This window comes from Delphinus delphis, chromosome 4 (genome assembly GCF_949987515.2).
Source record: "Delphinus delphis chromosome 4, mDelDel1.2, whole genome shotgun sequence".
NCBI classification, from domain to species: Eukaryota; Metazoa; Chordata; class Mammalia; order Artiodactyla; family Delphinidae; genus Delphinus; species Delphinus delphis.
In genome coordinates this window covers 118,068,585-118,091,457 of record NC_082686.1, presented here as the reverse complement: position 1 = coordinate 118,091,457, position 22,873 = coordinate 118,068,585, and the positions used below count along the sequence as shown (strand labels likewise).

The following is a 22,873-nucleotide window of genomic DNA, read 5'->3' as shown; positions in this document are numbered from 1 at the left end:
GGAGGTGAGGAGGACAGTCCAGGCGGAGGGGCCGGCAGGATCTGGGCACAGAGCACAACCTGGATGTGCAGAGAACGCCAAGCCACTCGACAAGCCTATGGCGTAAAGTTCAAGGTGAGAGGGGGCCCCAGGAAGGCAAGCGGCCTCCCGGGGACCCACCACTGAAGGGTTACAACCAACAAGGTACCAGACCAGATCTGTTATTTGAGGACAAACTCCCTCAGGGAGCAGTGGGGCACATAGATTTGGGGCCCAGCCTGAGCACAGGCTCCCAGTGAAGGGCAGAGTGCAGGCGGTGAGGCCCATGGACTGGCTTCCTCAGCTGTGCTTGCCATGTGGGGTTTCCCATGCACGGTCCCTGCTGCCCAGGGGCTGCATTTGGTACTGGGACCTAATCCCCCTACCCTCCCTAGTAACGGACACCCAACCCCCAAAGAACCAACTGGTGGGCCAGGCACCTCTGCTGCGCGACCTGGCACGAGGACACGAGCTGACCACTCACTGTCTTCGCCTTGGGAACCTGAACTAAAGATCCAGGAATAACCAGGAAGTTTAGGAATCCAGGGAGAAGCCAAAAACGCGTCACGAGGCTTAGTGATTGCTCTTGTTCCTCACAGGCACAGAATCACAGCCTCCCACCACTAGGGCCAACGATAAAAAGACTGGGTTGTTTGAAACCTCACTGTTCACTGAAAGAACAAAGGCTTTGGGACCTACGTGCTTCCTCCCCATGGGGCCTTCTATTTCAGAGAGAAGCACTCCCCCAGCCGGGACCCGCCAGCCCAGCCACACTCACAGAACTGAAGGCTGAGGCTCACGAAGGCCAGCAGCGCAGCCAGGGCCAGCAGCAGCACGAAGCGATTGCGGAAAAGCATTATTATTTGTTTTATCTTCTCTTCATGGTTTCACCTCGAATCAGGAACACATCCTGTGAAGAGAGGAGAGGCAAGAAACATGTGTTCCAAGGTGGAAAACCAAGTTTGTCAACCGGAAATAATCTAATTAGCCCCACCCTCCGGCAGGGAAGCGTGAATCCCCTTCGGAGAACATTCCTGCGCCGTTGTCTTCGCCCCCAAACTAGCCCAGCTGAGAAGGTGCCCTTCAAATTAACAAGTGGGAACAGTCTGTGAATGCTTCGTTTATCTGACCTCAAGAGAGAAGGAGATTTTACAGCATGGCCTTTCCAAAGAAAAACGGACAGGATGTTTATTGAGCACTTACAGTGCGCCAGACTCAGGAAGTCTTTACAAGGACCAGCAAATGCTCACCCCATTCTGACCCCCGACTTCTAAATCTTCAACCGTTTCTGATGAACACTTCGCTACAATGACCCTGCTTCTTTAACTTCGATCGTTACCCTGAATGTCAATCACTACCTCATGCCCCACTTTAATGCCTTTAGGGACAGCTGGGCTGTGTCGAGGATCTGTTCCTTCGCCAAGTAGGAACATCTGCTAATTAGAGACCTCCCCCGATCCTGGACCACTGGGCCTATTTCAGCTGCATCCATGGGTCTTCCTGCAGCCCCACTCACCATTCTAATTTTCTCTGACCATGTTAGAACTGTGCAAAAGGACTTTAAAAAAACGCTGAACGAGGCTCTAAATGTCCCTCCTGTGAAAAACGTGAATGGTTGCTATGGGTTTCACCCCATCAGTCTTAGATACCAAATTTATTTCCTGATTCTCATTGGGGTTTAAAATAGAACTTGAAAAGCACAGCCTCTTCACAAAAGGTTCTTAACCACAGCAAGATTATAACAGTTATTTCAAACCTGATTTTAGCGGCAGAATCTTTTTCTCCTTCAAATACAATAGAAAAGCAATCAGATAAAAGCTCACCTGCTAATGCGGTGAGGGCTGCACAACTCTATGAATATATTAAAAGCTACTGAATTATACCCTTCAGGTGAGTTGTTTGGTATGTGAATTATACCTCAACAAAGCTGTTAAAAAAAAAAAAGAGAGAGCACATGTGCAGGGAACGACGCAGGAGCCAGAGCCCTGGGGTCTCTTGCTTCCCAGCTGCCCTCCCCCAACTCACCCACCTCCACACCCAGAGCCCTACAAGGGAGTCTGAGAAACCACTCCTTTAAAAGACCTGTCAGACTTTCTATCACAAGAGAACAGCGGCTAAAAGACTGACGAAAAATACACTTGCACCTCACAGTTGAGCCTGTACGTCCAGCGCCCGGCAACTCTGTTAACAAATGGATCCCAATTTATACCTTCAAATGAGCACTGCTTCTGTCCCTTTAGTCACCGCTCCTATCCAGGGGCCAGTACTTCATGTCCCAAGGTGATCTATCCTCCTGGGGACACTCACCTCCCTGCCCTGGTGGGGACTCACCAGCCCCACAAGCTCTCTGGTGTTTCTGGCTAAAACAACACACAACCCTGGTTGATCCCACCCAGGATTTAATATATTTAGGACCCCAAATAAATGTTTTCTGTTTCCAAAACTCAAACTCCCCATGGCCTCCCCCTGGGGGTGTTTGCAAGGACACCCACAGACCCTGAAAGCAGCTCACCAGAATCTACACTTGGTGAGAGGCCAAGGCTAGGACTTCTGCACTGAACCCCCAAGGTGGCTGAGGTCACAGTGAGAGACAGGATGTGGGTCCATCTGACTGTGGCTCTGTAGCTGTTCCCTCTTGAGGCAACAAAGACGGTGAAGGCTTCATGTGGACAAACCCCAATCCCAGATGTAAAGCATCAAGGCTGGGTGGCTCTGGGCCGCTGATCCAGGCTGGCGAGTTCCTTGCCTGGGGTGTCTGGGAGGCGTCACAGTCTACTCTCTCACATCCTTGACCTTGGGGGTGTCCTTGGCAATGCTCATCTGATGGTTCAACAGCAACCGTCCCCCTCCCCGACCAAAGGAAAACAACCTAAGTCAAATCCAAGTCACAGTCTCTCTACCCCTCACCCTGGACAGGTTCTGCTGCCTGGCCAGGCTCCGCAGGGATGAGCATGGAAGGCACCGACATTCAGCTGCAAACACTGGCCAGTATTTCCAAAATATACCCCACCCGGGTGGAATGTCAGTGTTCCCCCGGAGCAGCCTCCCCTGGGCAGCTTCCAACCTTTGCTCCACTCCTCTGGGAACCAGGAACTTCTAACTTCTCAAAACCATCCATTCCCTTAGGATTCCCGTGACATGCCCTGAGGACAGGCTTGGTAATTTCTAACATGCAAGCAGAAAATCAAAGCTCAAGGGCACGAGGTTATTAAGTGGTGATGACAAGATACGAAATGAGATCTGTGCCTCTAAAGCTCTTTCTTATGCCTTACAGTGTCATCCCCACGTGTCCACATACTGATTCTAGTTGCAACCCGTGTATCTACGCAGAACAAGTTAACTCTTGGCGTGTGCCAGCTTCTTTGCTACCTGAGGACGGCTGGCTGCTTCTGGCTCACCAGCCTGTGGATTTCAGAACCCTCTCACTAACGCAGTCGTTCCCGATTGGATTTATTCTACTTTACAATGACCTTCTTATGAGGGGATCCTTTTAATTTGGGGAAGGTGAGTGGGGTGTGTGGATGGAGATGAGATCACAGAATGTGGAGAAGGTTCAGAGCAATGTCTCCTTTTGGGTGTCCCTGTTCCCCCCAAAATAAATATCCTGGGGCTTTCCTTCATGCCTTCCTGTCCCTTCTGTTATGCTACCACCTTCTTTTGAGGCTAATACCACCTTTGGAAGGGCTCCATTGCCTTTACACGGACATCTTCAAGTGCTCCTGCCCGGCAGGTGGCCTTTGGGGCCTTTCAGAGTTCTGTGAGGAGGGTTCTGCTTTTCTTGCTGCCTGAAGATGCTTCTCTGTGGGACCACATCGGCAGCACGTGCAGAGAAAGGGCACACGGCACTCTGGAGGCAGACAGAGCCGGGTCAGAACCTCGAGCTCGGCGACCATGGGCCAAGTTACTTAATCTCTCTGAGACTCAGTTTCCTCATCTGTAAACTGGGACTAATTTACCTGGGGATGTTGTGAGGCTAAGTACAATCCTCAGCATATGGTAGACGCTCAAAAGAAAATGATTGTCAGGAACTTCCCTGGTGGTCCAGTGGTAGAGAATCCTCCTTGCAATGCAGGGGTTGCGGGTTCGATCCCTGGTTGGGGAACTAGGATCCCACATGCCGCAGGGCAACTAAGCCTGTGCGCCGCAACTACTGAGCTCGCGCACCTCAACGAAAGAGCCCGCGTGCCACCAACTACAGAGCCCACGCGCTCTGGAGCCCGTGGCCATGACTAGAGAGAGAAAAACACGCACGACACAGCTAGAGAGAAACCTGAGCAGACCGCGCACCGTAACGAAAAGATCCCTCCTGCCTCAACAAAGATCCCGTGTGCCACAACTAAGACCCAACGCAGCCAAAAAACATAAGGAAAATAAATAAATAAATAAAACAAATATTAAAAGAAAATGTGGGCTTCCTTGGTGGCACAGTGGTTAAGAACCTGCCTGCCAATGCATGGGACATGGGTTCGAGCCCTGGTCTGGGAAGATCCCACATGCCACGGAGCAACTAAGCCCATGCACCACAACTACTGAGCCTGCAAGCCACAACTACTGAAGCCCGCGCGCCTAGAGCCTGTGCTCTGCAACAAGAGAAGCCACCGCAATGAGAAGCCTGCGCACCGCAAGGAAGAGTAGCCCCCGCTCGCCACAACTAGAGAAAGCCCGCACACAGCAACAAAGCAGCCAAAAATAAATAAATAAAATAAATAAATTTTTAAAAAAATGAAAATGGCTTCATTACCTACTCATTTTCTGTCAGTTCACTCTGCTGCTTCCTCCCTCCTCCTGGGAAAGAGGAAGAGTTTCTCAACCTGTTTGCTGGTTCCTCCAGCTATGTGAGTGCTAAAATGGTCACCTGTTCTCATCCCCACCCGTCCCTCTGTCACTCTGGCTCAGATGCCATCTTCAGCCTCTCACTGTGGGCCTGGGATGCAGCCTTGCTGCCCGGGGGAAACCACCCACCACTGATTTCTGAGCCTGGTGGTGTCTCTTGCTTTAGCAGCTGGGGAACCAGACTTGCCTCTTGGTTGCCCTGCATTTGGGTGTGGGTGGTGAGAACTTTCTTCTGGTGCTGGGCTGGGTCTGACCTTTAAGCACTTCCTGCCTCCAGGCTCTCGAGAGATTTTCCACCACACTTACTGACAGATGAGGCCACTAGAACTGCCTCTTTACGGGAGGGTGAGTCACAGCCTGGTTCAGAGTCGTCTTCAGGTGGGCATCAGGTGGAAACAACTGTTTTTGCTAAGTTAAATCTCAGGCTCATAGACAGGTTTGATTTGTTGCGGTGACGGCCCCCAGTCTGTTCATGCCTTTCTGTGCCCACGGCCTTGTGTAGATGCCTCCCAAACCGACTCTAAGCTTGGACAAGGTATATATGCTTCGGCCAATGGGACGACAGCAAATGAGCTGCAGACAGAGGCATGCAAAGTACTTATGCATTAGGGCTTGTCCTCCTTGGCTGCTTTTAGAACACCAAGACCACCGTGTGAAGACGCGAACTGTTGGACGATGTGAGACCACATGGGGCCAAGGCAAGCAGTCCTGGCTGAGGCTCTCTGCCAATCACCACACACGTGAGCAAGGCCATCCGAGACCCTCCAGCCCAGCCTTACCCCCTGTAGATGCAGATCGGGAGAGTCAGCCCAGACTAAAAGAACTGCACAGCCAACCCCCAGATCACAGCAAATATGTAAAGGTTTTAAGCCACTAAGTTTGGGGAGCTGGAGACCTGTAAAGCAAAAGCTAACTGATCCAATAAAGAGAAAATACCTTGGGTTTCTACCAGGAAACTCTAAGCCAGGGTCCAGATCCCTATATCCTCATCTTAGACAAAAGCTTCATCTCATCTACATTCTTCAACATGCTGAGGGCTTTTGGCGAAAGGAGCTATATTTAGTTCCAGATTTAAAATACCGAGGATATGTTGGGTTAACCAGATGGCTGGGATCACATGACTGCCGTAGTGCTTTTAGTTTTTGGGCTACTGACGTCTCCACGTTATCTGTGGCTTTTCATTTGATGACACAGGCCTCCATCAAAGGACACGCACCGTTTCCCCTTGATATGTTCTGGGTTTCTGGTGCCCCTACCTTCTGACTCTCCCTTGGCAGACTGCAAATGGCAAATAATGGTCAGAATCTCATTACTGCCACTGTGCTAGGACCAGCCTGGTGGCACAAAGCCTAGGGGCCGGGGGGAGGGGGAAGGGGGCAGCACATTAACACCGAACCTGGGATAAACACATACATGCCTTCTCCTGGAGCTAATTTTCCTAGAATACTTGGAAAGGAAGGTCACGCTCTGTTCTTTTTTTTTTTTAAACGGCTAAAGAATAACGATATAATTACATGGCTTTGAAGTTTGCATTTGCAGCTGGAGCTAGGACCCCAATGTGAGAACCCGGTGCATGGCTCCGCCCTGGGGTGTTTCTTCACTTCTTCAGTGGAAGAGATCCGGGGAGCCCTGATATAGTGGAAAACATGAGGCTTCAGAGACCAGCATATCTGTGTCAATTCCCTGCTCTGCCGCTATTTTCTTCTGTGTCCTCCTGACAACTTCACTTTGCCGAGTTTCAGGATCCTGATCTTTAAATAAGATTAGGGATAAGAGCGTAAAAGAGCAGGAGTAGGACTTCCCTGGTGGCGCAGTGGTTAAGAATCCACCTGCCAAAGCAGGGGATACGGGTTCGGGCCCTGGTCTGGGAAGATCCCACATGCCGTGGAGCAACTAAGCCCATGAGCCACAACTACTGAGCCCGTGAGCCACAACTACTGAAGCCCGTGCGCCTAGAGCCCGTGCTCCACAATAAGAGAAGCCACCGCAATGAGAAGCCCGCGCACCGCAACGAAGAGTAGCTCCCACTCGCCGCAACTAGAGAAAGCCCACGCGCAGCAACGAAGACCCAATGCAGCCAAAAATAAATAAACAAATAAATTTATTAAAAAAATAAAATAAAATAAAGAGCAGGAGTAAATATAATACGCAGAGCACCTGGCACACAGCAGGGATGTGCTGTGTGTGACCCCCAGCTCTGGAGGAGTCACACAGACCTCTGCCCACCAACTAAACACAGTCAACCTTTCCCGGAGCTGCTGTTCTGCCCCATGCTGCGGCTCCCCTTCCAAACCCTGGCCACGGGCCACTGCCTTATTCACGAGCCCAGCCCCATCCGTCAGGGCGGGCGGCCACGTTTGCAGCCCGTTCCTGGCCCGCCCCACCATGCCGGTCTTCCTTGGGGCTGACTCAGCTGTGGTGTCCCGCCCTGCCACAGGTTTTCCAGCCTGGAACATCTGTCTCAGCTTCTGTTGGGCCACATCCTAAGAAGACAGGATTACCAGCCAACGGGCTCTCTCCGTCTCTCTGGCCCAAGCTCCAGCCCCATTCTCCAGAGACTCTTTCTCCTTTCCCATCCCTAGCGAGGAGGCTCTCAGCCACTCAAGACATCAAGCATTCCTTGGGTCTCCTTCCGGTCATATTCCTGCATTTTCCCTCCACAGGAGTTCGGAGCACGCACACCCCTGGGATCTACTGCAGCTCCCCCAGATAACCCATTGAACTTGTCCAAGTCATGCCAAGAGACAGCCAGGACCGGGCCCACAGCAGAAACCCCACAGCCTGCTCACAGCCCAGAAAGCAAAGTCCACAGGAAGAGTCACTGCCACATCGGCAGGGTGAGATGCTGCGGGATGGCGACCTACTTCAGTACAGCTCCCACCTCTCCTAACCGTCAAACATCTCTCAGGTCCCATCACCTTCCATGCAAGATGCTCTTGACTCAATATGACATCATGAGCAAATCCAATCCCTGTAAATACTTCCGTGGAAACCACTGTTTCATGTTGCAGGCTGAACACATTAACAGTTACCATTCATCAAATGTCTACTGGGCCCAGCCTTAGTTCCCACTGCTAAACCCACATGGTGAAAATCTCTGATATCCAGAAATAGAATTATTACTCTGAATCCCTGATGAAGCAGTGAGAAAGAAAACAAATATGCAAACAGAAAACTCAGTTAACTTAATTCAACTTTACAACAGATTTGAATAGTTAAAGAAGATATTTTAGAATGTAATTCTGAAAAAAAAGCACCAGTAAATAGGCAGTTCCCATTATTGTATTATGGGAAATACCATTTCTGAATTAAGAGGAAAAAGGAATATATCAAAGGCATTTTTACAAGCTACCATTCTACCACCAGAGACTGCCAAAGCCCAAGCCCTGGCCTGATTTTCACCTTGTAAAAGCTGGAAATGCCACGTCTGGTGACTCTGGTCTCAGAGTCCCCTTCAAAGTGTACAGAATTTGGGGTTTGAAACGTGAGCATGACCATTTGAAAGAAAAATATGCATTCAATTATCTCATATGTGTAGTTAAAATACCATTACCAGGAATAGAAAGACGGTATGAAAGAAAATGCTTTAGATGTATTCTATACTTTGGTATATTTTTTTTCGGTCTTAATCATTTTGGCCTAAGTAAATCCAGCATTATAATGAACAGAAAAGCCCTCGAGTCTATAATTGTGAACGAAATATGAACCAAGCAAAGGTAAAAGCTACATCTTCATAATCCTCCCTCTCCAAGGTCCCCTCAAAGTGGAGTCGAATTGCAAAATCAAAGACGCTCGGCTAAGAATAAACCAACCTTAAAGTCTGATGAGTGAGAGCCTGATAGATTCCAGACCTCCTGGACAGCACCAAGGGGGCTGTGAGCTCCCAGCAGTCATTCACATTCCAGTTATTCAAATTCCAGCTAACCTGCAGGCTGGGTTCTGAAGGCCGAAACCGATTCACCCATCCAGTCAATCCGTTGATTCAAAACAACATATTTCCCCAAAGCCAATATGTGTTGAGCACCATCGAAAGTGCTGAGGACACAGGATACAGGACACAGTTTCTGCCATCTTGAAGCTCACAGCTGAAATGTACTTATGAGAGAAAGGATATGAGATCTAGGAATTGCTTTAAAATATTCTGGAAGGGGGAGCGGCGGGGGAAAGTCAAGGAGGAATTACTCAAACAAGATTGGCAAACTGCTGACAATTGCTGAAGCTGGGTGATGAATCCTAAGGGCACATCATATGATCCTCCGTGCTTTTGTGTATGTTTGAGGTTAAAAAAAAATTTAAGTGTTAAAAAAAAAAAAAGGAAGCTCACGGTCTGGTCAGTGGAGAAATGAGTAAATAGAACATCTGGCCTGTGAAACCAGTACCATGATGGGGGAGCAGAGCGGGGGAGGGGAGGGGACCCACCTAGGCCCAGAGCGGGTGGTGGTACTGTTTCCTGTGGAGAAAGCTGGGCCCGAGCTGAGCTCAATCTTCAAGAGCGGATTGGAGCTGACGGGTTCACAACTGCATTTTAGGAAAACATGTGCGTTTTAGGAACGAACCAAAGAAACTGCACTATGGAAGACTGTCCTGACTCTAGGAGGGTTTGTATCTCTGTGTGTGAGAGGAGCCAGAGCGGGGAGGCGGATTAGTCCAGGCACCACCCCACAGCTGCACCTGCAGTGAGTCTGCCGCACCCGGGGACAGCCGGCTGCCCAGAGGCCCCACCAGGGCTGGCCTAGCGAGCCCTCACCTCACCTGGGTCTGCTCCTCCACGGGGAGCTTGCCTGTGACCCAGCGCCAACAGGCAGGTGGCTACAAGGGCCTCACTCCCCCCACCTAGGCCAACCTATCAATGGACCCCAAGGAATCCCACCACCAAGGGACTGGACTGCTCACCCACTGATGCCCACTCCCTTCCCGGAGTCCCCTCAGGGCCCAAAGCCACTGACCTCCAGGTTGGAGCAAGGGGAGGGGTCTGATCTCAGGAGCCAGGCCACCAATCAGTGCCAGCTTGAGGGACAGGCCTACTTCGTGGACTGACCCTCATTTTCTAGGGCTGGGATTCTCTTTCTCTTCCCAGCACCAGCCTCTGCTGGGAATACAGGACAGGAGCAGGCCCTGAGGCCTCCCTGCCCCTCTCAGCAGGGGTGACACTTGAAAGGATGCCTGAGAGCCATGCAACGTGCCGCCCCTGGAACATTCTGCGCTGTGCCTCACACCAACCCTCCCGGACGCCTCTCTCACCCACCTTGCTCTCCTCCTGAAGGACAGCCTGTCTTCTACCTTGGGCTGGGGAGGGATGGTGTAACCCAAGACAGCATCATGCCCAGATGCGACACGGAGTGGCAACACCCACCTCCTTGGCTACGGGGTCACCAGTCGGGGGCGGGGAGCAATCAACGCTGCAGATCACGCCCGAAGCTGGCCCTGGATAAGGGCAGCATCAGGCCCAGCGCTCTCTGGCCCTGCTTTCCGGGCTCACTATGACCTGGCCACACCCCACAAATCCCACTGCAGGCCCCAGTCCTCCTTCCCACGACGTGGAGTTAAGTATGTGGGCTCCGGGGTCAGCTGGCCAGGTCTAGAGCCCTGCTCTGACACTTCCTGAGCCACAGCTGCCCCATCTATGAGATGGGAACGATCCATCTCACAGGGTGTGTAAGGCTCACGGGGTTAATCCTTGTAAGGGACACAGCCCAGTTTCGGGCTCCTAATAAGCTCTCAGTAAGTGTCAGCAGTGACTTCTCTCATGGCTTTAATACCCACCACCCACACGTGGGGTCCTCACCCTGCTGCCGCCTTGTCTCCGTGCCCACCCTAGAGATAAATGCCTGCACTGCGGCAAACAGACCAAGTCAGTGTGAAGAGGTTTTAAACACCACCTGGTTCAAGTCCCCTGTCTGACCGGAAGACAGGCCAAGGGCAGGTCACGACCAGCACAAGGCTCCAGGCTGCTCAGGGAGCCTGGCCCTCCCGGCACGCACCCCTGCTTCACAACCAGAGAGTGGCCGCCAGCACTCTGCCTCGGTCACTTCCTTCCTCTTCACCGTAGAGGGCACGTATGTGGCAGACACTCCTGTCGCCCAGTGTCTATTCTCGCCTTCTTACTGGCAGAATCCTCTAGGTTTTAGCTGGACATGTGGCCACCCAGCTAGAGATAGCTATTTCCCAGACTCCCTTGCAATTAGCTGTCATCATGTGACCAGGTTCTGGTCAATGAGTTGTGACTGGAGGTAATATGTGCAAGGCTGGGTCAAAAGGAGGCTGCCTACACTACCCGGCTCTGCCCTTCCTCCCTCCCCCCACCCCCCACCCTGGCATGGTGGTGAGCCAGCTTTCTCGATGCCCATGGAGACAACATCCTTGTAGATGACAGAGAAGAACCCTGGATGACCCCACGGGTCATCCATCTCCTTAACTGCCTACCAGGTCAAACTGTTTTGGGAAAGAAAAATCAATCTCACAATCTTTTAAAGTCATTGTTATTTCTGTAATAACCTATATGGGAAAGAATGTGAAAAAGAATGGATACGTGGATATGTATAACTGAACCAGGCTGCTGTCCACCCGAGACAAACACAACATTGTAAATCAACTATACTCCAATATAAAATAAAAATTAAAAAGAAAAAAAAAAGTCATTGTCATTTCTGCTAAAGCAGCCAGAGCAATCCCCTAACTAGAACTCACCACTAGCTCTAAAGAACATGGGTCCTCTCCATGCGGGCTCCCTCTGGGGGCTGTGATGAACAAGCACACACACTCCTGATTAATGGCATTAGGCTCATCACTGACCAGGATGAACATCACTCTTAGATGTGATATAAATGAGACGTGGCCGGGGTAACCTTTGTTCTTTTTTTTTTTTTTTTTGCGGTACGAGGGCCTCTCACTGTTGTGGCCTCTCCCGTTGCGGAGCACAGGCTCCGGACGCGCAGGCTCAGCGGCCATGGCTCACGGGCCCAGCCGCTCCGTGGCATGTGGGATCTTCCCGGACCAGGGCACGAACCCGTGTCCCCTGCATCGGCAGGCGGACTCTCAACCACTGTGCCACCAGGGAAGCCCCCCTTTGTTCTTTTTGAGTTATGTTTTTTGTTTTATCTCAAACAATTCATATATCTATGAAGATGGCTTGGCTGCAGGTAATAGAAAACCCTGCTAACGCAAAGGGACCCATCGACATTCTCACATGAGTCACAGTGCTAGGAACTGCTGCAGCAGGGTTGCTTAATTCAGCAACTCAAAGGCATCATCAGGAAGTCAGGATCTTTCCATCTCCGGGCTCTCTGCCATCCTCTGTGTTTGTCGTGTCCCTAGGATGGCTCCACCCAAGGATCACAGATGGTGACCACTCTCTAGGCATCACCCTTGGCAACAGGCAGAGGCAGAAGGGATGATCCTGCACATTTCTACTGGACGCCAGGATGCCTTTCCCAGAAACCCTCCAGCGGACTTCCCCAAACGTCTAACAGCCAGAACTGTGTCACATGCCCATGCCCCAAACTGATCACCAGCACCACGAATGGACCGCTGAGACTGGGTGAAACCAATCAGGATTCACCTCCTGGTGGAGGCCCATGCAGGGAGGGAGATGGTGAACAGAATCGGAGTTCTATTAGGACTGAGGGAGGGAGGGGATGCCTGTAACAACCCACAGCTGGAGAAGATTTGACAACACACACACACACACACACACACACACACACACACACACACACACAATGACTCTAAAAAATTATTCTCAAACCCAGTCATCTGATGACAGTACCAGCCCTTTTCAGATCTAGCAATCAAAGCACATGTCGTTATAATTATATGTTTAACGAGCATCAGTTTGCTTGGGTACAACCAGCACAGCAGCATCCCTCAGACTACTGACTACATGTTCTACTGACAAGACTTTTTTTCCGTATTTCACACGTGCTGAAATATGCAGCATGAAATATTTAACTATCGTTTCTTTCCAAAAAGGATTTTGAGGCAGATAAATCTGCAGACTTAGTATTTTTAAATCCCTGAAATAATGAAGGGTTTTTTTTGCCCTGCATTTGTGAGCTACACATGCCCACCACTCTTCCCTTTGAGGTTTTTTCCAGCTCGACAAAGGATAAACTTGTCAGGGCTACTGATCGTTTCTCAGGACCAGAAGAGACTGAAATAAATAATTCAGCAAGCCAGGATTTGCACTTTTATGTACTCTTCAGTGATTTTTTTCTTGACATTTGGCGAGAAGTCTGGGTGCCAGCCAACTTGGCTGCTTTGCTCTTTCTTAAGTTTTAGAAGCGTCACATCTGAAACTGGCATTCTTATTTTAGAATGTCAAGAGCAACGATAAGTACCTCAACAAAAAAGGGAGAACACGCAGTTGGCATGCCTTACGCACCACAAAGCCACTTAAAAACTGATTCTTTTTATTTTGCAAGCAAACTGTGTCAATTAAAAGTTTCTTAAAATGTCAAGGAAAGCACAAAAGGATTAAATAGGCAGGGCTGTAAAACTGGAACGATAAGTGATGTACAATTGAAGATTTCAGTGAGGAAGTCAAAATTTTAAAGGAAAAAAAAACCAAAAAGCTCACACTGTCCTGAGAATCTCAGCTGTCCAAAGTGAACCAGGCACGCCTGAAAGTGCAGGTTGCCAAGGCCACTTATGCTTTCTGAAAGCTGCCTTTTTTCTATATTAACAGTACTACGTGGAAATAGAATTTTTCTCTGGGTGGATACATGAATGGGGCGCTCATCCACGCAACGGATCAAGGCTTTTCTCCCAGGGAGGCCTTGTTCAGGCTGGGAGCACACTCACCTACAGAGCTTTGACAAAACCTGTGCTCACTGCCGGCCCATCCCGTGACTCGGTCACGATGAGGCGTGGGGCCCCAGGTCCTCTGTGTGTCAACATCACTGCCAGTGCTGGTGGGCAGGAACTCCATGCCTCTAAAAAAACTTTCGGAAAACTGCTGGGCGAGTCAGTGGGAGGCTGGCAGCATCAGTGTCAATACAGAATGAGCCCTCCTGCCCAAGGAGGTGGTCAAATGGGCAGTTACCTGCTGGAGGTGCTGTGGAGGGACTGGCATGGGTGACCTGTAGGAGCAGCCATGTGCTGAGATCCAAGGATTCTCTGATTCAGATGTTTTGAGAAACTCTCAAAACTGGTTTTTTTTGTTTCCTTTTTTTGGTTTTTTTGGTTTCTTTGCATGTATAAAGAGACAGGTAGAGCAAAAACAGAGCTAAGAACACGGTCACAGAGAACCACAGACACTTATCTTGGAAGGAATTTGAACTGTTATTAGTCCCAGCTCCCTTCCCATAAAGTAGGGAATAACACTGTAATAAGCTCCATTTAGACTGATTCAGCTTAAAGTTGTAATGAAACACAAGCCTCAAGGTCAATGATACTCATATATATAATGGTGAAAAGCTAAAAACTTTTCCTCTAAGATCAGAAACAAGATGAGGATGTCCATTCTTGCCACTTTTATTCGACACAGTACTAGAAGTCCTAGCCAGAGCAATTAGGCAAGAAAAAGAATTAAAAGGCATCCAAATCAGAATGGAAGAAGTAAAACTGTCTCTATTTGCAGATGATGTAATATTATATACAAAAAAACCCTAAAGACTCCACCCAAAAACTTGGAACTAATAAACAATTTCAGTAAAGTTACAGGCTACAAAATCAATATGCAAAAATCAGTTGCCTTTCTATACACTAAAAATGAACTACCAGAAAAAGAAATTAGGAAAATAATCCCATTTACAATTGCATCAAAAAGAATAAAATACCAGGAATAAATTTAGCTAAGGAGGTGAAAGATCTGTACACTGAAAACTATAAGACATTGATGAAAGAAACGGAAGGGAAAATAAATGGAAAGATATTCCATGTTCATGGATTAGAAGAACTTAAAATGTCCACCCTAACCAGAGCAATCTACACATTCTATCCAAATTCCAATGGCATTTTTCACAGAAATAGAAAAACAACCCTAAAATTTGTAAGGAACCACAAAAGACCCCAATTAGCCAAAGCAATCTTGAGAAAGAACAAAGCTGGAGGCATCACACTTCCTGATTTCAAGCTGTATTATAAAACTGTAGTAATCAAGACAGTATACTACTGGCATAAAAAGATACATAGATCAATAGAACAGAGAGCCCAGAAATAAACCCATGCATATATGATTAATTAATTTACAACAAAGGAGCCAAGAACATACAACGGGTAAAGGATAGCCTCTTCGATAAATGGTATTGGAAAACTGTACAGCCACATGTGAAAGAATGAAACTGAATCCCTGTCTCATACCATACACAAAAATTGACTCAAAATGGATCAGACTTGAACATAAGACCTGAAACCATAAAACTCCCAGAAGAAAACATAGAGGGTAAACTCCTTTGGCTCCTATGGACACCATAAGCAAAGGTAACAAAAGCAAAAATAAACAAGTGGGACTATATCAAACTAAAAATCTTCTGTACAGCAAAGGAAATCATCAACAAAATGAAAAGGCAACCTATGTGATGAGATAAAATATTTGCAAATCACATATCAAATAAGGGATTAATATCTAAACTATATATAAAGAACTCATACAACTCAGCTGCAAAAAAAAAAAAATCTGATTTAAAAAAGGGAGAGGAACTGAATAGACATTTTTCCAAAGAAGACATACAGGTACCTGAAAAGATGTTCAATACCACCAATAATCAGGGAAATGCAAATCAAAACCATAATGAGACATCACCTCACACCTATTAGAATGGCTATTATCAAAAAGACAAGAGATGACAAGTGTTGGCAAGGGTGTGGAGAAAAGGGAACCCATATGCACTACTGGTAGGAATGTAAATTGGTGCAGCCACTATAGAAAATAGCATGGAGGATCTGCAAAAAATTAAAAATAGAACTACTATAACTATATGATCCAGTAATTCCACTTCTGGGTGTATGTCTGAAGGAAACAAAATCACTACCTCAAAGAGATATCTACATCTCATGTTCACTGCGGCATTACTTATAATAACCAAGATATATATCTATATCTATATACATATATTACATTTTCTTTATCCATTCATCTGTTGATGGACACTTAGGTTCTTTATATATACACACACACATACACAATGGGATGTTATTCAGCCATGAAAAGGAAGGAAATTCTACCATTTGTGACAACATGCATGGATCTTGGGGGCATTAAGCTTAGTGAAATAAGTCAGACAGAAAAAGACAAATATTGTATGATCTCACTTATATGTGAAATCTTAAAAAAAAACAAAAAACTGAACTCACAGAAACAGAGAACAGATTGGTGGTTGCCAGAGGTGGAGGGTGGGCATTAGACGAAATGGGTGAAGGTGGTAAAAAGGTACACACTTCCAGCTATAAGATAAATAAGTTATTGGGATGTTATGTACAGCATGGTGACTATGGCTAACAATACTCTACTGTATATTTCAAAGTTTCTAAGAGAGTAGATCTTCAGAGTTTTCATCACAAGAAAAACATTTTTTATAACTCTGTGAGGTGATGGATATTAACTAGACTTACTGTGGTGACTATTTAGCAATATACACATGTATCAAACCATTATGTTGTACACCTTAAACTAACACAATGTTGTCGGTCAATTATATCAATAAAACTGGAGGAAAAAAGAAGATAGACTATAAATTGATGTTCAGTAAATATGAATGGACAGTGTTAAAAAATAATAAAATAAAATAACCAAAAGAAAAGAGAAAAAGGCAAACTTGAAAGTCACATGCTACAGAAGCAGAGCTTCCACAAGCTTGGGGCCCCAAATCTGTGTGCAACAGAGCTCCCACCACTTTCACACACCACCAACCTTGATACCATTGTCCTGGAACCAAACTGGACCATTTTTGTAAGGGAAAAATAATCTATTGTGTTAAGCCACAGAAATTCAGGGGTTTATTTGTTATAGCAGCTTAACACTAACCCTAACAGTTACTTGTCCACATACATAGGCTTTTTAAAAAAATATTTATTTATTATTTGGTCTTAGTTGCCGGGTCTTAGTTGCGACATGCGGGCTCCTTACTTGTGGCATGCGAACTCTTAGTTGCAGCACGCACGTGGGACCTAGTTCCCTGACCAGGGATCGAACCCAGGCCCCCCGCATTGGGAGTTTGTAGTCTTATCCACTGTGCCACCAGGGAACTCCCATACACGTAGGCTTTTGATAAAGATTAAGCAAAATATTCACAAAACACCTGAGTCACAGTAACTCAGTAACCGTTAGTTCCTTTCTGCTCATGAGTCTGCTACCCACTGGAAAATATACCAATAAATTTTTTTTTTTTTTTTTTTTTTTGCTTTGGAGCAAGCATTTTCTAGGAATATTTAAATGTACAGATTAGGGCTAACCCCCTAAGCTTATTATCAGGCAACATTTTCTGGAGAGTTCTGACTATTTACATCTTTAAATCACTCTGTCATCTGGAATATGACGTTTGCCTTGAACCCTAACTTGGAGCTGAGAGAGTGAGAGACCTTGGAACAAAGACAGCCGTCTCACTCAGTGGATGGCAGGTCCTTTCAAGTTTTCCAAAGTAAGTCATACTTACTTGTACTTTACTAGGGGTTCTAAAAAGAAAAGTCAGCGATGCTTAATGAGAAACATGAAGGGAGAAGCTGTCGATGCAAGAGCTTTTGAGAATGCCGAGCACAGGGACAGTCATGAACCCTGTTTACTCACCAGTTTCCACAAACTCAGGCTACATGAGCAAATACCTATTCTGTATTCTCACCATAAAATTGAGTTTCTAAATTGAGTTTCTAAGTATGTCTCCTAAACAGGGCAAAGAGCTATCCTGTAATATTTAGAGCCTTAACAGTCATCTTCCAAAATCTGTGGTGTTATTCGTGGGGCACTATTGTGTGTATCACAGGACATCACGGTGGTGGGAGTGTTTGCTGCGGATCGTGTTCAGTAACAGTGCTGTGAACTGTTGGTTATGGAAGACTGGCTTTGCCCACCAACCTTGTGATAACTAACTGCAGACTGCCCTATCACTAGTCTTGTTATGACTGATCCAATCAGGATGGAGATCTGTTCCTTTTCCTCAAGTTAGGAACATACCTGATATCTTCCTTTGTAAGAAAAATGAACCATTCTAACAGATTCATTTAAAACCATGTTCAACCAAACTCCTGTTGTCCCCAGAAGGACAGTCTTCTCTCATTTTCCCAGCAGGTGGTCATTAGAACGCTGGCGCTTTAGTGGTTTCCCATAATGCTCTTGGGATGATGACCAAACCCTGCCCGTGGCCTGCAGGCCCAGCCTCACCTCAAGCCCATACACGAGAGCCCTCCAGCCATCCTGGCCATGTCTCAGCCCCACAGAAGAGCCCTGCTCCTTGGAGACTTGGGACCTGTGTCCATGCCTGTCCTCTGACAACCCATTAGGAGGTGGGGCAGCTGGGCAGATGCCTGCCTGGGGTGCTAGTCCCACAAGGGGCACAACCCCTCACAGGAAAGAACCTGAGGTGGAGAAAACTGTACCGTTCTGAAGCTGCTCGGGCAGAGGAGGGAGGTGGAACCCCCAGGGGCCATTAGGCTGCCTTCTTTCGGGAAGACTCTGGTGAGTGAGCCATGGCAGGGAGGTAAGCTTGAAGCCAAGGCTGAAACGCTTGGGAGAGCAGAGCACGAGAGCGTGGTGGTTTTAATGCACGTCCACAAATTCTCCGTTACATCTCCCACCAGGAGGAGGTTCTAGGTCTTGGCAACAGGCGTTGGACTGCCTTGAGGAGTAGAAACGCATAGAAATGATGTGAGCTGTGTGAGCTCCAACACCAGGTCAGAAAAGTCTATGCAGATCCTACCTAGCTCTCTCTCTCCTGGGTCACTTGCTTCAGAGCTCTGAGGCCACGACGCAGGAGAGACCACATGAGAGGGCACCCGGGGGTGGGGATGCCTAACAGCAGACATGTGAGTGGGGGAACATTCAGATGATTCCAGACCAGCCATTGCCTGAAGGACTGTGTGAGAGATCTGAGTGAGAATCACTGTCTGGGCCTGGTTCACCTCCAAACCATGAGAATGAGAGTAAAAGGAGGGTTGTTTTAAGCATCCAGTTTGAGGATGATTTGCTTTGCAGCAACAGTGAGCGGCATGAGGCTAGGAACTTTAGCCCTGCTCCCTGCTCTTGTATCCCCAGTGCTAGGAACGATGCCTGGTCCAGAGCAGGTCCTCAGTCAATATCTGTCAGATTCATGAACGAATGAATGAACAGAGAATAGGCTCACTCCAGCCACCAGCAATCTATCCTCCCTGCCTTCCTCCGGCCGGCACGCTGCCTCTCCTGTCCCTCCCTCTTTCCTACCTTGCTGACTCCCAGTCAGCCCTTGGATCACTTTCTCAGGGCAGCTGTCCTTGAACTCCCCTATCTAGATCAGCATCCTGTCTGACACTGTCAAGTCACCCTGTGCTTCTCCTTCATGACACTTCTCAGCACTGTCATTACATAACCAAGCACGCTGAAATCCCTGGCTGGCCCGCTGTCACCCGCGATTGACCGTAAGCCACCCGACAGCAGGGACGGGGTCTGTCTGTTCACAAGTGTGTCTCCGGAACTGGACAAAGCCTGGCACAGAGCCGGCTGACGGCACGTCAGAACATTTCTGGAGAAGGACGATATTCAGCTCAGCTGTTTTTACTCACAATAGTTGCGACACCAAACATGTGGGGCTTTTTTCTCACACCAACCAATTTTCCAGTTCTCCGGACACCAGCTCTGGGTGTCCCACAATTCAATTCGCTTCTGACACTGACCGCCCAGAGTTAGCTTCAGACTCCACAGGTTGAAGGGCTCAGTCCCAAAGACTGCCCCACTTCAGAGGCCAGTCACAAGTCGTGGTCCCCAGGCTGCCCGCTTCTGTCCTGCTATGGCTCCAAAGCCAGGGGGGTTCCTACAACCCCCTACTTCAGGTTTGATCATTTGTTAGGACAGCTCACAAATCTGGAAACAGAATAAGTAACTCTGTTACTTACTATTGATTTATTATGGAGGATACAACTCAGGAGCGGCCAAAGAGAAGAACTGCAAAGGGCAAGGTATGGGGCAAGGGCACAGGACCTCCACGCTCTCTCCAGGCTTGCCACCCTCCCCGCACCTTTCTGTTTGTCAACCTGGAAGTTCTCTGAACCCCGCTGTTTAGAGTTTTCTATGGAGGCTTCATGTAGGCGAGAGTGATTAAATCACTGGCCCCTGAAGGACTGAATTCAACCTCCAGCTCTCTTCTCTTCCCGACCGACCGGGAAATCCGGGGTGGGGCTAATCATTACAACCCTTTAGTCATTTCTTGGTCTTTTAGACACAGGCCCTCAGCCTGAAGCTATGTAGCCTCCCCACCACAACCTGTCATTTCATTAGCATAGAGACACTCTTGGCACTCCAGATTCCAAGGGTTTTAGGAGCTGTGTGCCAGGAACCTGGGACGAAGACCAACTATTAAGTTTTTTATGATACCACAACAGCCAATCCCATTATTAGAAGCTGAGAATTCTTAGAATTCTCATTAATACTGAGTTAGAATTGGCCTATAACTACTAGCCTATCCGCCACCAGGCTTTCCAAATCTACTCACACCCTGGTCATCCTCACCACACAGATCCCGGGAGACCCAAGAGGTTGAGTGTCTTCTCCAGGTCTACACAGCAGTCAGGGGAAGAGCTGGAACCTGGAACCAGCTCTCTGCCTCACCAGTTCAATGCTATTCCCATTACACTACACTGCCTCCTGGATATTTTCACGGATGTTAAACGTGCTGTAACAACAAACAAAGCTGGGCGCTTTTTATAATGGAACACATGAAACCGGTGAGGCGTCTTACCACTGGACACATGGTATTCGATACCTACATGAAACAAGAGCTCATGTTGATTCCTTAGGCACCTCCCTGCCAAACGCCTACAGGGTGAGCCCCTGAGCAAACATCGAATTCAGATTTCAATTTGGCTCCAGTTTACTGGACAGACCTGTGTCAGTTCTCTACAGAGGGTTTCTTTTCTCTTCCTTGTCATTCCCAGGGTCTTTGGAGATCGAGGACAGAAATAAACTCCAGGTGATCTGCAATAGTTCAGTTAAGACACCACCCCCGAACAACTGAGCTTTTGAGGACAACGCAATGACTGGGAAAAGAAAATATGAAAATTTTAATGTGACTTAATGTGAAAAAGAAAAAAAGCACACAGAACCATGTACTGCATGATGCTAATATATATGTATATGCTTGGAAAACTAGGATGGAAAGATATACAAACTTTAAAATGACATGGCGGGCTTCCCTGGTGGCGCAGCGGTTGAGAATCTGCCTGCCGATGCAGGGGACACAGGTTTGAGCCCTGGTCTGGGAAGATCCCACATGCCGCGAAGCGGCTAGGTCCATGAGCCATGGCCGCTGAGCCTGCGCGTCCAGAGCCTGTGCTCCACAACAAGAGAGGCCACGACAGTGAGAGGCCCGTGCACCGCGATGAAGAGTGGCCCCCGCTCGCTGCAACTAGAGAAAAGCCCTCGCACAGAAACGAAGACCCAACACAGCCAAAAATAAATAAATAAATAATATTTTTTAAAAAATGACATGGCATTTCTCACCCTTCGGATAGGCAAAAAAATAAAAGATTGTTCATCTCCAGTGAATGCTAGTCTCGAAAGGGATGAGTTCTTTCACATACTGTTGGTGAGAGGGTTAACTGGACTGGAATCTGTAGAGAACCAGTGGTCTTATTAAAACAATAAACACACATGCCCTTTGCCCTAAGAATTCGTATTCTGGGTATCTAGTTCCCAAAATTGCTCACTTGTGTGTACAAAGCAGCAATAGGAATAACTACGAAAATCTGAAAACAACTGAAATGTTCACGTGTACAGAAATGGCTGGAAAATTAGTTTGTCCATACAGTGGAACATGATTCAGCCTTAAAAGGAAGAGGTAGATTTATGTGTGGAGGTGGACAAACCTCCAGGAGACACTGCCCAGAGAAAGACAGATGGGCCGGTGCTGGCAGCAGCATAACAGATACAGGAGCATCTCATGTAGGTAGAATGTACATTTGCATATCTCAACAGACATATGGAAATTTTAAGACAACATGTAAACTTCTAGAAAAAGGTTTGGAAGGAGACAGCCCCCTAAATTAACAGGGGTGGACTTTTAACCTCTATTTTGTACTTTTCGATACCTACTTACATATTTAATGCTTTCTTTTTACAACATGTTGTGTACAAATTTTATAAGATTAGTAATGATAGAAGAAAATGTTATACTGCTAAATGAAAAAAGCAAGCTCTAATACAATTATGTTTGAACTCAATTATGTTATAAAGAAGATATGTTACCAAACTGGACTGAGTGGTTTGAAGCAGGGACGGGAGTGGGACTTTTTATTGTTTCCTCTTCAGAACTTTGAACCTATTACTATTTTTAAAAAATAACACAAGTAACAATTAAAAAAAAAAATGGAAAGAGGAAAAAAATGCCCTTAATGTTACGAGTGCTTATAGCTGGGATTACAAGTAATCTTAATTTTCTTTAAAACAAACAAATCTTGGGATTTCCCTGGTGGTCCAGTGGTAAAGAATCCACCTTCCATTGCAGGGGATCCGGGTTTGATCCCTGGCTGGGGAACTAAGATCCCGCGCACCGCGGGGCAACTAAGCCCGTGCGCCGCAACTACTGAGCTCACGCGCCTCAACGAGAGAACCCGCATGCCACAAACTACAGAGCCCACACGCTCTGGAGCCCGTGTGCCACAACTAGAGAGAAAAAACCCACAGGTCACAACTAGAGAGAAGCCGGCGCACCACAATGAAGAGCCCGCGCCCCAATGAAAGATCCCACATCCTGCAACTAAGACCTGATGCAGCCAAAATTAATTAATTAATTAATTAAAACAAACAAATGTCAAGACAGAAGACTGGCTTACATTTCTTTAAGCAGGTGTTGGGATCTTAGAAGATTTCTTTTCTCCTTGGTAATTTTCTGCATTTTCCAAATTT

The 22,873-nt window shown here is 47.4% G+C and overlaps 1 protein-coding gene across 4 annotated transcripts in view; it reads right to left on the bottom strand.

Moving 5' to 3' along the window:
- The window catches only part of PXYLP1 (2-phosphoxylose phosphatase 1), a 69,357-nt gene that overhangs the window by 31,162 nt on the left and 15,322 nt on the right, over positions 1-22,873 (bottom strand). For all 4 annotated transcript variants that reach the window (XM_060011341.1, XM_060011342.1, XM_069540649.1 and 1 more), the window contains exon 4: positions 797-928. In XM_060011341.1, coding sequence (XP_059867324.1) covers positions 797-875 — 79 coding nt within the window. In that variant the 5' untranslated portion in view covers positions 876-928. The remainder of the gene's footprint in view (positions 1-796; positions 929-22,873) is intronic.